The sequence below is a fragment of the Siphateles boraxobius genome, unplaced genomic scaffold (genome assembly GCF_051911475.1).
Source record: "Siphateles boraxobius isolate OS27281-9 unplaced genomic scaffold, OSU_SipBor_1 183, whole genome shotgun sequence".
Taxonomy (NCBI): Eukaryota; Metazoa; Chordata; class Actinopteri; order Cypriniformes; family Leuciscidae; genus Siphateles; species Siphateles boraxobius.
The window spans coordinates 859293-871734 of record NW_027508792.1 but is presented as its reverse complement, the minus strand read 5'-3'; the positions used below and the strand labels follow the sequence as shown (position 1 = coordinate 871734).

Genomic DNA, 12442 nt, shown 5'->3' with positions numbered 1-12442 from the left:
AAAAATAAGTCTCGATTAATTCTGTACAATTTAATACTAATAATAATTATATCCTTGTATCCAAAATGATACCTAGATCTGATGTTTTATTGTTAAATCTGCACAGTGTAAATAAATAAAGCTTTAAAAATGTCAGAACACACAAAACAATGTGAATCTTTAACATTCATTTATTCACAAAATTCTTAAATATGAATTTACACATTCTTCGAATCGACAACATTTGAAGTGGATCAAAAAAGTTCATCAAAGTTGTGCTAAGACAAGAATGGTGATGAAAGGTTTTGATCCACTTCAAATGTTGACTACTGAAATGGATTATATATATATATATATATATATATATATATATATATATATATACACCTTTGTGCAGAACATGAACTGCTGTTATGAAGGACACATCTGATTCATTCTTGCGTAAAAAAGCCCCATTTCGAGTTTCTGAATCCCAGTGGTTTGTCAAGTACCTTAACATTATACTACAAACCATTTTAAACGTATCAATTTGCATATTGTTCCCTTAAAGGAGTAGTTCACTTTTTAAAAAACTTTTGCTGATAATTTACTCACTCCCATGTCATCCAAGATGTCTATGTCTTTCTTTTGTGCTTATAAAACTAAAACTTTTTTATTTATTTTTGAAATGACCGATCGTTTCGCTAGATAAGACCCTTATTCATCGTCTGGTGTCGTTTAAAGCCATTTGAAGCTGCACTGAAACTGTCATTTGGACCTTGGACCCATCATATGGAGAAACATCCTAGAATGTTTTTATCAAAAACCTTAATTTCTTTTCGACTGAAGAAAGAAAGACATGGACATCTTGGATGACATGGGGGTGAGTAAATTACCAGCAAAAGTTTTTTAAAAAGTGAACTACTCCTTTAAGACTCTTCAACTTTACATAGAAAACACAAGGAATTCTCATCCATGGATGATTGCATTTGTAAGTCCTGTACTGTAGCTCGGCATCGATGAGCACCAGATGACAACATTCAAAAACGTTGACTATATCGGTGCATAAAGTAGGACATGTTTTTATCTGATCTGTTTCTGCAGATCCCGGAGCATCTACTTCTTCCCGAGTTCTCTGGCTCTTTCCGTGGCCGCCTCTACGGCTCCCATCGCAGCGGCTCTGAATCCTGCTTTCTCCAGCGCGTGGATCCCGTGGATCGTGGTTCCTCCGGGCGTACACACCTCGGCCTTCAGCTCCGCCGGGAGCTTCCCGGTGTCCCGCAGCAACGCTCCAGCGCCCTGCAACACGACACACACTTCAGATGGATAGTTTATGCCGTCCTTTAAAACTCTATCTTTAATCATAAAACTCCTGTCTAGTTTGCCTCAATCTAAACCTTGTATATTACGAATATTGTTGTTTTTTTTCCTTCCTCCTAATAGTTCCTTGTAGTAACAGCTTAATTTCATGCCATTTTTAAAATTATATTTATTTTCAATCACAAAAAAACCCTCCTGTCTAGCTTGCCTCATAATCAGGGTTCCCACTCTTTTCTTGAAATGATTTTCCAGGACATTTTCAAGACTTTTTCAGCTGCTACAGTGCGAATCAAGTTATCACAACTAAGGCTGGGCGATATACCGATATTATCATATCGAGATATATTTTGAAACAAATGTGATATTGTACCTATACCGTTATTTCTGTATTATAGTTGTGCAAAGATTGTTGTCAAATACCGGTAATAATAAAAGTTCTTTTGAACTTTAACATCACTAATGGTGATTATTCATTGATTCATTTGAATTTAAATATGCAAAAATTATGTATGCGATTAATTTAGATTAATTAATCAGAGTATGTAATTAATTAGATTACATTTTTTAATCGCTTGACAGCCCTAATTTTTATTAAACTTAATGAGTGTATAAATCAGCAGCAAAAAGTAATTCTTGAAAAAAACCTGCACAGTAATTTTATAAAAACTAAACATGTTAATAAAAACAAATTACTATTAGTACTCTTTTAAAATTCAATCATGCAATCATACATTTCACAATTTTATATTTATATATTAATGTCAAGAATTCAGAAGTGTATATATTTATATAGCCTACACTACACAGAAATAATATACAATTAAATTATACTTATTTTAAATGTATTGTGGAGGATAGGTATAAAAAAATATATAGGCTTTTAATAATCTTTCAGTGCGCAAGACCATGAACGCTTCAAAACAGAGCGCACAAAGCGCGTATGCGCATCGCGGGTGCAGAATGATGTGCTCAAAGCAACATGGAGTCACGGTGTGCAGCGCTGCGCTGCACAAGTATGCATTTAAAAGTTCACGGCACAAAGCGAAGAAATGTTGAGCGCACAAATCCTAGTGTATATCTGTCCAACAGTTTATTGTTCATTTGTTTCTTCACAGTTTTAAATTCCAGTTATTGTGCGTTTGATGCCGATTCATAGTCCTTGTGCTAACAGGCACGGTAGCGAGTCGTTTAAAAACAGCAACAAACATAATATACAAATACACAAAATAAAGTAATTTTATGCAAATCCACAGCCTTTTATCTACAGATCAAGCACTATAATGTGAATATATCATATTGGAGAGAGTTTTACCGTGCATCCTGCTGTAACCGGACGAGGCGCGCGCGCTGTTTGAATACTGAATGGAGAATGATTGACAGCCGCAGAGGAGGGAACAAACGAGTTTCCGTAAACTTTAATTTAATGATGTAAATAGACTTCTGTCCCTCACATTAAGCTATGGAATGGCTTCAGATGACTTTGTGAAATTATAATAAGACCCTCTCAGTCTCAGACCCAAGTCACCCAAACTGAAGTGAAAAAAGCGTGAGGCGCCGAAAAGCGTGCTGTTTGCATCCCTGCGTTTTATTCTCCCGCAATCCGCACACACAGAGTGAGTGCATTACCGGCCGCGCCCGCGCTCGGCCATCAAATCTAGTGCCGCGCCGCACTCTATTGCGTTGGGAGTGCGTACGTCTCTAGATCAAGGGCCCGGCCCGAGGATAGTGTCGGGAAATATCGGCCCGCGGGTCGGGTCAAGTTCGGGCTCTGGCAGAGAATCTAAGCTCTAGTTCACGCTAAGAAACCGAGAGTTGTCATCCAGTCTCTTTGGTAGAGAGAGACGAGGAAAACACACAAGCATGCAAATGGAAATTATTGCGACCGGAAAGATTATCGAGCTCATTTTTTTATCGTGCGATTAATTGATTTATTGACTATCGCGACAGGCCTACACACACAGTTTACCTTTTTAAGCCCAACTGCAGCGAATGGGGAACATTCAGGCAGAGGGCAGGAGGAGAGGGACGGGAATGTTACGTTGTAGGTTCGGTAGACTCGTTATTCTCCGCTTTTCTACAATGATAAGCTGAAAGTGCTTCACCACGCTGCTGCATCGTGTTGTCACATGTCCGTAGTTTACAGGGGCAAGTCCTACATACTGAGATGTCAAATTGCGTACTTGCTACGCAAAATGCGTACATATTGGCAGGTTTGTGTCACGTGGGCGCTGTGCTGGCTACATGCAGAAATGAAAGCAGACAAGCGCTTCAGCCCAATATTACCCTTTGAAGGCAGCTGAAAACAGACATTCATGCGTAAAATGTTTAACCCGTTTGCGTTCATCCACATGGAGGGAAAATTATTTTCCAGGACAACACAAAAGTTTCCAGGACATTTTACTTTTTTTCCCATTTTCCATGTGTTTTCCAGGACTGGAGAATTGGTCTTTCATTTTCCAGGTTTTCCAGGTTTTCCAGGACGCGTGGGAACCCTGATAATCTTAACCTGGCATTGTAGATTATGAACATTGTTTGGGTTTTTTCCTTTTTTGTTTTCTAATAAAGGCTAGTTCCTTATAGTAACAGGTTAATTTCATGCCATTTTTTAAATTAAATTTATTTTTAATAAAAAATAAAATTCCTGTCTAGCTTGCTTCATAATCTTAACCCTGGCATTGTATATTATGAATATTGTTGGTCCCCCCCCCCCCCCCCCTTTATTCTTTTTCTAATAAAGGAATAAAGGCTAGTTCCTTATAGTAACAGGTTAATTTCATGCCATTTTCAAAATAAAATTTGTAATAATAATTTTAAAACATTTATACATTTTCTTCAGGAAACACGATTATTATCTTAAGTCATTTTGCATCTCAAGTAAATGTATCCTGATTTAAGAATATTTAGATATTTGTACTAGGAAACCAGACATTAATAGTAAGAAAATCACTTTTTGCATTGCAGCTACCACAAAAAGTACTGTAAAAACATTATCAAACAAACAAACATTATTTCATCTTAAATTTATGCGAAATAAAAGCATATTAACTTTCATGGTTATTGAACTAAATTTAACCATTGAACTGAATCCAGCTGAATTATGAGGCTATTGTCTTTTTACATCACATTTGATGTAATATGCATCAATTCTACTATTTTCCTGCTTATTACTGTGAAGCTGCTTTGAAAATCTGTATTATGTAAAGCGCTATAAAAAAATAAAGGTGACTTTTCTAATAAAGGCATAAAGGCTAGTTCTGTACAGTAACAGCTTCATTTCATGCCATTCTAGCTCATTTAAAAATTCTATTTATCTTTAATCAGTAAGCAAACAAACAAATCCAGTCTATCTTGCCTTTAATCTAAACCTGGCATCGTATTTTATGAATATTGTTGGCTCAGTCACGAATTGCTCGCTTTGGATAAAAGCTTCTGCTAAATGCATGTAAAATGTCAATAGCAACAAACACACAAATCTGGGTTTTACACTGTAGATATATGGTATAAATGTGATTGCAAAAATTAGCAAACGTTATATATCTCATTACGAAATATTTCCCACCAGTATCGTCTGTGCTGCGATACGTCGAGCCAAAGCGCTCGGCATCCCCATTTTGACGGCGCCCTCGGCCAGCGCCTCCGCAAACACATACACCTACGAGACAGAGAAAAGCCACAACACACCTTCAGAAACACGGACAAATCACGCAAACACACTGCAAGATCAGGAGCTCATCTCAGTACATTCACAGATCGCCTGGTTTATATCAGAATAATCTGCAAGCTGGACTAGACATTAATGAGACTTTTATAATCGTTTAGATGCCAAGGACCCTCAAATATGATCATCCTCAAGCGAGAATGAGAACATTTATAAGACAGCTATATCTTCATGCATAAAGACCTAATTTATAGAGTGAAAAATTAATGTGTAAAATATTATTTGAAAATTATTTCTGTTACAGTTTCTGCTCACTATAGTACTGTACTATTATTTACATTAATTTAATCATTTATTTATTCAGTTTAATCCTAGTTGTATTTATTTCTTAGTGTTATAATAAAACTAGACTAGAATTGGACCATGTATAAATGACAAAATTAATACTGTCAAAAAAAAGTATTTTATAAAGCAGTGTAAAAAATTTAATTTCAATTATGTTACATTATTACATTTCTTTTACCTAATAGTACTGTACCGTTAGATTATTTATTATTTTATTTAAATGTATTTAAAAAATATATTTACTTAGTTTAATTTTATTTATTATTTATTTACACATATGCATTATTTGTTTGTTTAAATTATTTAGTTTAATGTTATTTTTAATTATTTATTTATATTTGTTTGTTTAAATTATTTAGTTATGTTATTTTTAATTATTTATTTATATTTGTTTGTTTAAATTACTTTAGTAAATTGAATTTCATTTATCCATTTTACACTAAATTCTCTAGCAAATCCAATTTATTTTGTGACAATTTGATATTGTAAATGTACGTAAAATATTATTTGGAAAATGTTCAATTTCTATTATGTTTCGTTACAGTTTCACTCTAAATTCCCTAGCAAACCCAAATTATATTGTGGAAAATTAATGTTGTAAATTTGTTTAAATGTTATTTGGAAAATAAGTAATACTTAATTTTAATTTTTTTCCTACTTACTGCTAGATTTTATGTAAATTAATTAATATTTAATTATTTTTATAATTATAATTATTATTATTATTATTATTTTTATACAGTATTACTCTAAATGTTTCCCCGGACCCCAGTTTGAAAACCTGCACTTCAAATATGTGTAGTTAATAGAAAAATCTGATTCATTCGTAGGTCAGAAGCTGCTGCAACTCACAAACGCGACGCCGCTGCCACTCAAGCCGGTGTGGGCGTCAATCCAGGCCTCAGGCCCCGCCTCCACCAATCCACATGGGCTGAGGAGCGTCTTCAGGAGCGTCGTCTCCTCTTCTCCGGCACACGAGCCCGAGGCCAGGAGAAGCGCACCTTCCAGGAGCACGCAGGGAAGATTGGGCATTACACGAATCACACGTGTCCCGGTGGGCAACATCTAGAGACACAGACAGCAAATATCTGATGTTCTCAGATGTTAGAAATAGAAATAGTTCTGCCATCATTTTGGTCGTTAACAAGTAGATTTGGGTTATGATAAACTGTATGTAAATCCTAAACGGCAACCTTCCGCTCTCTCTCATGAATCAACACTGAAGTGATTAAACTGCAGTTCATCGACTGGCCACTAGAGACTGACTGCAAAACAGACTCAATCCCATAATCCCCCATGTTAAAATGCCCAACTTAACAGCAGAATAAAACATGTTTACAGCCTGGTGCAAAAAGTGGTTTTGGTCTATATAGCTATGTAGCAATGTTCAGGGAAGAAGGAGGTGGGAACCGGCGAACAATCAAAGAAACTTTATTTAAAATAAAACAAACAAACCAAAAGTACCGCCAGCAGCCCCTCACGGACGACTGCTGGCTAAAATAAAATACAAATACAAAAACCAAACTCAACTAAAACACAGGCCTGTTCCTCTCTCGATCATCAGCGTCGTCGCTCCTCCTTTATGCTTCCGCTCCTCCGTGAGAGATGCGAGACCAGTGTGCTTCACAGGTGTTGCTCATTAGCAATCTCTCACGTCCCTCGGCCGTCCTTCGCCACAAGCTATTTTTACCCTTCATGACGACTGTGAGGGGGGTGATTTTTAGGTGTTCAAGCACGAAGTGCTGAAAACCTATTGTAATTGCTATTTGAAAAAAAAAAAAAACCTAAAACGCATCGTGCAGCCCAAACCGTAAGGCCTAGAGACTTGAAACCTGGCCAGGTGGTAGGGCCTCAGTTTGGGGAGAACCTATCAGAGTATGACCCCGATTGGCCCATAGGTGGCGCTACAGCAACCAAAAGTACTAAATTGCTCATAACTCCTAGACCGTTTGACTGGGAATCAAGCTTTTTGCACCACTGTGTTCCTTGGCTCAAGACGGACAAGATGTATATCTCGGATTCTCAAAAATTCTCTGAGCAACAAAAAATTTGTTATGGCCAATTTTGTCCAAATCCTACTTTTGCTTATATACCATTAAAAGAGATTTTCACAATAACATATCCCGTGTGTGTGTGTGTGTGTGTGTGTAAGCATGCATAATATAGTTAACAACTGGTTTGTTTTAGTGCAGAATACTGGTGAAATCAAGTGTGTTCAAAATTAAAGTGAGTCAGTAAGTGGTCTTCTACTGCCCTCTCTACTTATTAATAGTCTTTTCACATGTGCTTTTGCATTCATATATATAGACAATAATAAATCACTTATACAACAATTACCATTATAACACAATCATATTTTGTCAGAGTTTATCACTTCAATTGTTCTGATGCTTCACATAATGTCTATCAATGTGGTAAATCATGGTAAATAACGCCAGAAACATGGTAAATCATAGTAAATAAGGTAAATCATGCTAGAATCCTGGTAAATCATTCTAGAATGTGCTATATCATGGTAAATCATCCTATAACATGGTAAATCAAGGTAAACTAAGATAAATCATGGTAAACTATGGTAAACCATGTTAGAATCATATTAAATCATACTAGAATGTGTTCAATTCTGGTAAACCATGTTAGAACAGGGTAAATCATGGTCAATCATACTAGAACTTGGTATATCATGGTAAACTATGGTAAATCATACTGGAACATGGTAAATCATACTGGAACATGGTAAATCAAGAAAAATCAAACTGAAATGTGGTATATCATGGTAAATCATGCTAAAACATGGTCTATTCCATCTATGATGTCAGTGGTTAAATGCTTGCTACATAAAACTTAATGTCTTTTGATGCTTTTGTGCTTAACGGCCTTAAAGGCCTTAACTGCTTGAACACCGCTAAATGCTGCTTGCAGCTTTAATTTTTTTTATAACTGTTTAAACTATATTAGAACTTAAAGTTCTGCATAATTAAGAGCGTGGCCACTTGAGTGACAGGTGGATTGCCGTTGATGTCACTACTAGCCGTTTGTCAGCGTCACCTCAGCTAATCCGCCTCTTTGCCCATTTTCGTAAATCCGGGAGTGACTCTGCCAAAATGGCGACGGCCGGCTCCGCCCACTTTGGGCTTCAAAAATGCTCTTCAGAAACACTACGGGTGACGTCACAGACACTACATCCATATTTTTTTACAGACTATGGTAAATCCTCACCTCCTCAAGTGTTTCTAGAGTGACTCCGGCTGCCATGGAAACGATGATGTGTTCCTGAGTGACATTCCGGGAGATTCCATTTAGAACCTTTGGAACGAGGTGAGGTTTGACGGCCAGAAAGACCAACCGAGAGCGTTCGACAACCTCGTCATTCGAGTGAGTGACGGAAACGCCTCTCTCCTGTGAGAACATCGACACAAACCTGTCACAAACCTGCAGAAATTACCAGCGAGATCTTATGCTGGGGAAAAAAAGACAAACTTTCACACACACTTAGCAAGCAGGTGAATCTCATGAGGAATATGATCAAATAATTATCTTAGTTCAAGGTTGAAATATGGCCATAACATTTCTTGACTTTCAAGGAACTGCATAATTAAAATGTTAATGATGTCACAGGTCTTACCTGAAAGCGAGGAAGGTTGTTAATGGATGGAGCGCTAATAATTAGATTATTGGCTGGAACCTTCCCTACAGCACAGAAAACAAATCATAGAAATGGCCCAATAAAACTTTAAAATCTCATTGCCTGAATGTGCTTTGTTGTTTTTACGTTAACTAAAATATATAAAAGCATCTAAATTATTTGTTTATTGTTTTGTTGTTGACCAGCAGCGGTCACATGGTACAAGTAGAAGCTCTCCGAATAAGCTCTCCCATCTTACAACTTGTAATTACGAGCTATACAAGGACTGAACACTTTTTGTGTTGTTGAAATCGACATGGCGTGAACACACCTTTAATTTAATGTTATACAATAACATTTTTATTTTGTTCATGCCACGAACCCTTATTGACCCTTTTCACATTTTCGAGTCGTAGTTGGGTAAACTTCTAGACTACATTAAATGCAGAGCCGTTCAGCCCTATACACACAAACACTACGCAAGGTGCGTAGGGCCCCGCAAATGACTCAAGGCCCCGCCTCCCCTCGTGTCGAAGCGCGTCAATCAAAGTTTACAACATCGATGAGAACGTCTAGTCTGTGTAACCCAGCTGGGCATCTTTTGGTCTTTCTGTGTCTGACTTGCTAATGCCGGCCAATTCCAGGGCCGTTCTGTGACTTTGTGCCTGACAATGAAATTAAACGTGCACGCGCATTATGGACCAGTACAATATGGGAGTGATGACACTCATTATAGGCACACATATGTTCAAAACAAGACAATGATTATCTAGTCCACAAGTCAGTTTAGTTACAACTCTGAAATAAAGCAAGATGAAAAGCAATGTATTGACATTGACTATTGATTTATAGGCTATTTTGCATTTAAAATGTTGATTTGCTGGACATACTGGTCAATATGGATGCACATCCCTCAGTAAATAATAACCATCAAGTATTGCTTTTATCATTTAAAACAGTTATAATCTTTCACAAGCTATTCTAGCTTTAATTCATTCACAGGATGCATTTTTGATATCAATAATCAAATTTGTACTATTTAAAATGTGAATTCTTGATATTAAGAATGTACTTTTTCTAGTAACAATGTCTATTTCTGATATCAGGAATTACATTTTCATTAGTACTAGCTAAAGGAGGCAGGATTGTAGTGGGAGCACTGGGGTGTCAGGTGTGACTGTGGCAATGGCTAATGGTTTACCATAGATGTATACACTAGAGGTCGCCTTGGCTACGGCAGTTCATTGGAACGAATGTGTCATTAGAGCCGCCATCATGGAACAGGGGAGCCCCTCCTCTTTAATGCATCAGCGTCAATGTAGGAAAAGGTCCAACGGAAATAAAATCACCATAAATCGTCATGAATGCGATTTTCTAGTTGTTTTGGTTTTTTCCAACGGTCAGACATGCATTTATCATTGAGTCCAGAGAAATTTAATTTTTTTTAAACAAAATTTCACATTCTTGTGAAATTTAATCCCTTGCTGTCTGGTTTTTAGATTTTGTTTGTGTGAACATCCATACGCAGCACAAAAGCCCGGCATCATCCATGAATTCAGCGTTACCTAGCTACTTCCTATGAAAAGACTCCTGTTCCAAGATGGCGGCGGTTATGAGGCATGCTTAGAACCCCAAGGCGACATCTAGTGTACTGTATATATCTATGATGGTTTACAAGGATGAGCCCTTAACAGAATTTTGCTGAGGGCCCCAAGGGAGGTCAGGATCGGCTCTGATTAGATTTTTTTTTTTGTGTTCCCATTTGCTACAATAACAAGGGATAAACTCAAACTGCATAGTAAACGCAATAGTATTTTCACAACTTTAAAAAGAGGGGGGAAAAATAGAGATAACTGCAGTGAGTCAGAAGAGAGAAAGACGTCGATTTTACAGTCACCCTCACAGCAGCGTCAAATGTTTTTTAATCAAATGTAATATAATACAATGTATAGTGTTATATACATACATTAAATAAATAAAAAAAACGTTAAAACGCGTCATCAGTCTTTGACATTTCCAAATGACAACACGTGACGTTCTCTGCTTGGGTTTTCAGGGGTTAGAGTCCACTGATCTATATAATGACATTCTATATAGATCAGTGTTAGAGTCATAGATAAATAGTTAGTTGTTGTTAAAATCTATGTTTTGCTTTTCTTTTAGTAAATATATTTAAATATTTATTTGTGCACTTGACAGGATCTTAAACTGCACCTGACGTGATGATGCCGATGATTTTACGGTTAGGTGTTGTCGATAAAATCTATGTTTTGCTTTTCTTTAAGTGAAAATATTTATTATTAATTTGTTTACCTGACGCGATGATGCCCTGCGCGATGCCAAACGCCATGTTTCCCGCTCCGATGAATCCGATCTTCAGCTGACACACATCCTGAACTCAAAACAAACACATTTCTTCACATTAATTAAGGTGTTATGTGATGATGATGCTTCTGGCATATGTTCACGAAACAACATTCAATCATGAGGTAAACAACAACTACTCACAGGCTGAATTGCAGGTGAATCACTGCTTTTGATTGAACTATATGAAAGATTCATTGTTCATTAAATGCAGCTCCGCGTGAATCAGATCAGTGTTTAAATGGTAAACTCGTGTCATATGGAGAACATTTTCTTCTTTACTCACATATAAGAATCAACAGTAGATACACTGACACCTGCTGGACTGGATCAATGGATTTATAAACATCACGCATACACCAATAACAACGTTACATACCTGGGACCAGGGAAATGCAGCTACACGTTCTAAAACTTGTAATTTCAATGTTTTAAATGTTTATGAAAATAAATATGTCCTCAGAAAAAAAAGAAGGAAAAAAACTATGGTAGTAATGGTACATACATAGACTGTACAAAAATGCATACAATACTATATTCACTGCAGTCTGGACACACTTTACGACAAAAGCCTTTAGATCTAAGCGCTAAAATTAGTTTTTATTTGACTCACTACAGTATTAGGCTTCATCACCATTCCCAGTCTTCTACTACTGTCATTGTAGAGTTTGATGATCCCATCGCAATTATTCTAAATTGTTGGAAAAAATATTAATTAAAAGAATAAGTAAATAATAATATGTTTGGGCAAACTCATTGATTTAATCGCACATGGTTAAGGTTGTCATGTTGACTTAATATACTGTATAATCTATCAATAAAGACACTGAGGTAGTGACACCTGCTGGACTGAACTGGATTTTACACAGCCACACTGGTTTAAAAATGATTGAAACTGAATTTTTAAAAAAGTAAAATTAAAATGGCTGTCACTACATATATAAGTCCCCTAAGTCCCTCCGCTTCCGGCTCACGGGACCTTATTTAGGAAAAAATATGTATGCTAGTCAATGGCGAGTGACAACTTACCTTTTTATTCTGTCTTGAACTGTGCCCTGAATTACACATATGATGTTTGTCAATTTAAAAGATAATTATGAAAGTCAAGAAAGTCACAGTTTGTCATAAAACAGAAGAGTAACATTTAGTTTTATGTGAAAATCGCTCAATGA

At 36.6% G+C, this 12442-nt stretch overlaps 1 protein-coding gene across 1 annotated transcript; it reads right to left on the bottom strand.

Moving 5' to 3' along the window:
* Positions 1-349: 349 nt before the first annotated feature.
* pycr3 (pyrroline-5-carboxylate reductase 3) lies at positions 350-11487 on the bottom strand. The gene is made up of 7 exons (XM_077233700.1): positions 11415-11487; positions 11220-11298; positions 8907-8971; positions 8501-8680; positions 6134-6346; positions 4838-4930; positions 350-1257 (listed from the first exon to the last, which is right to left on the bottom strand). The coding sequence occupies exons 1-7, from the start codon at positions 11466-11468 to the stop codon at positions 1075-1077; spliced, it is 867 nt and encodes a 288-aa protein (XP_077089815.1). The 5' UTR covers positions 11469-11487; the 3' UTR covers positions 350-1074.
* Between the last annotated feature and the right edge of the window lie 955 nt (positions 11488-12442).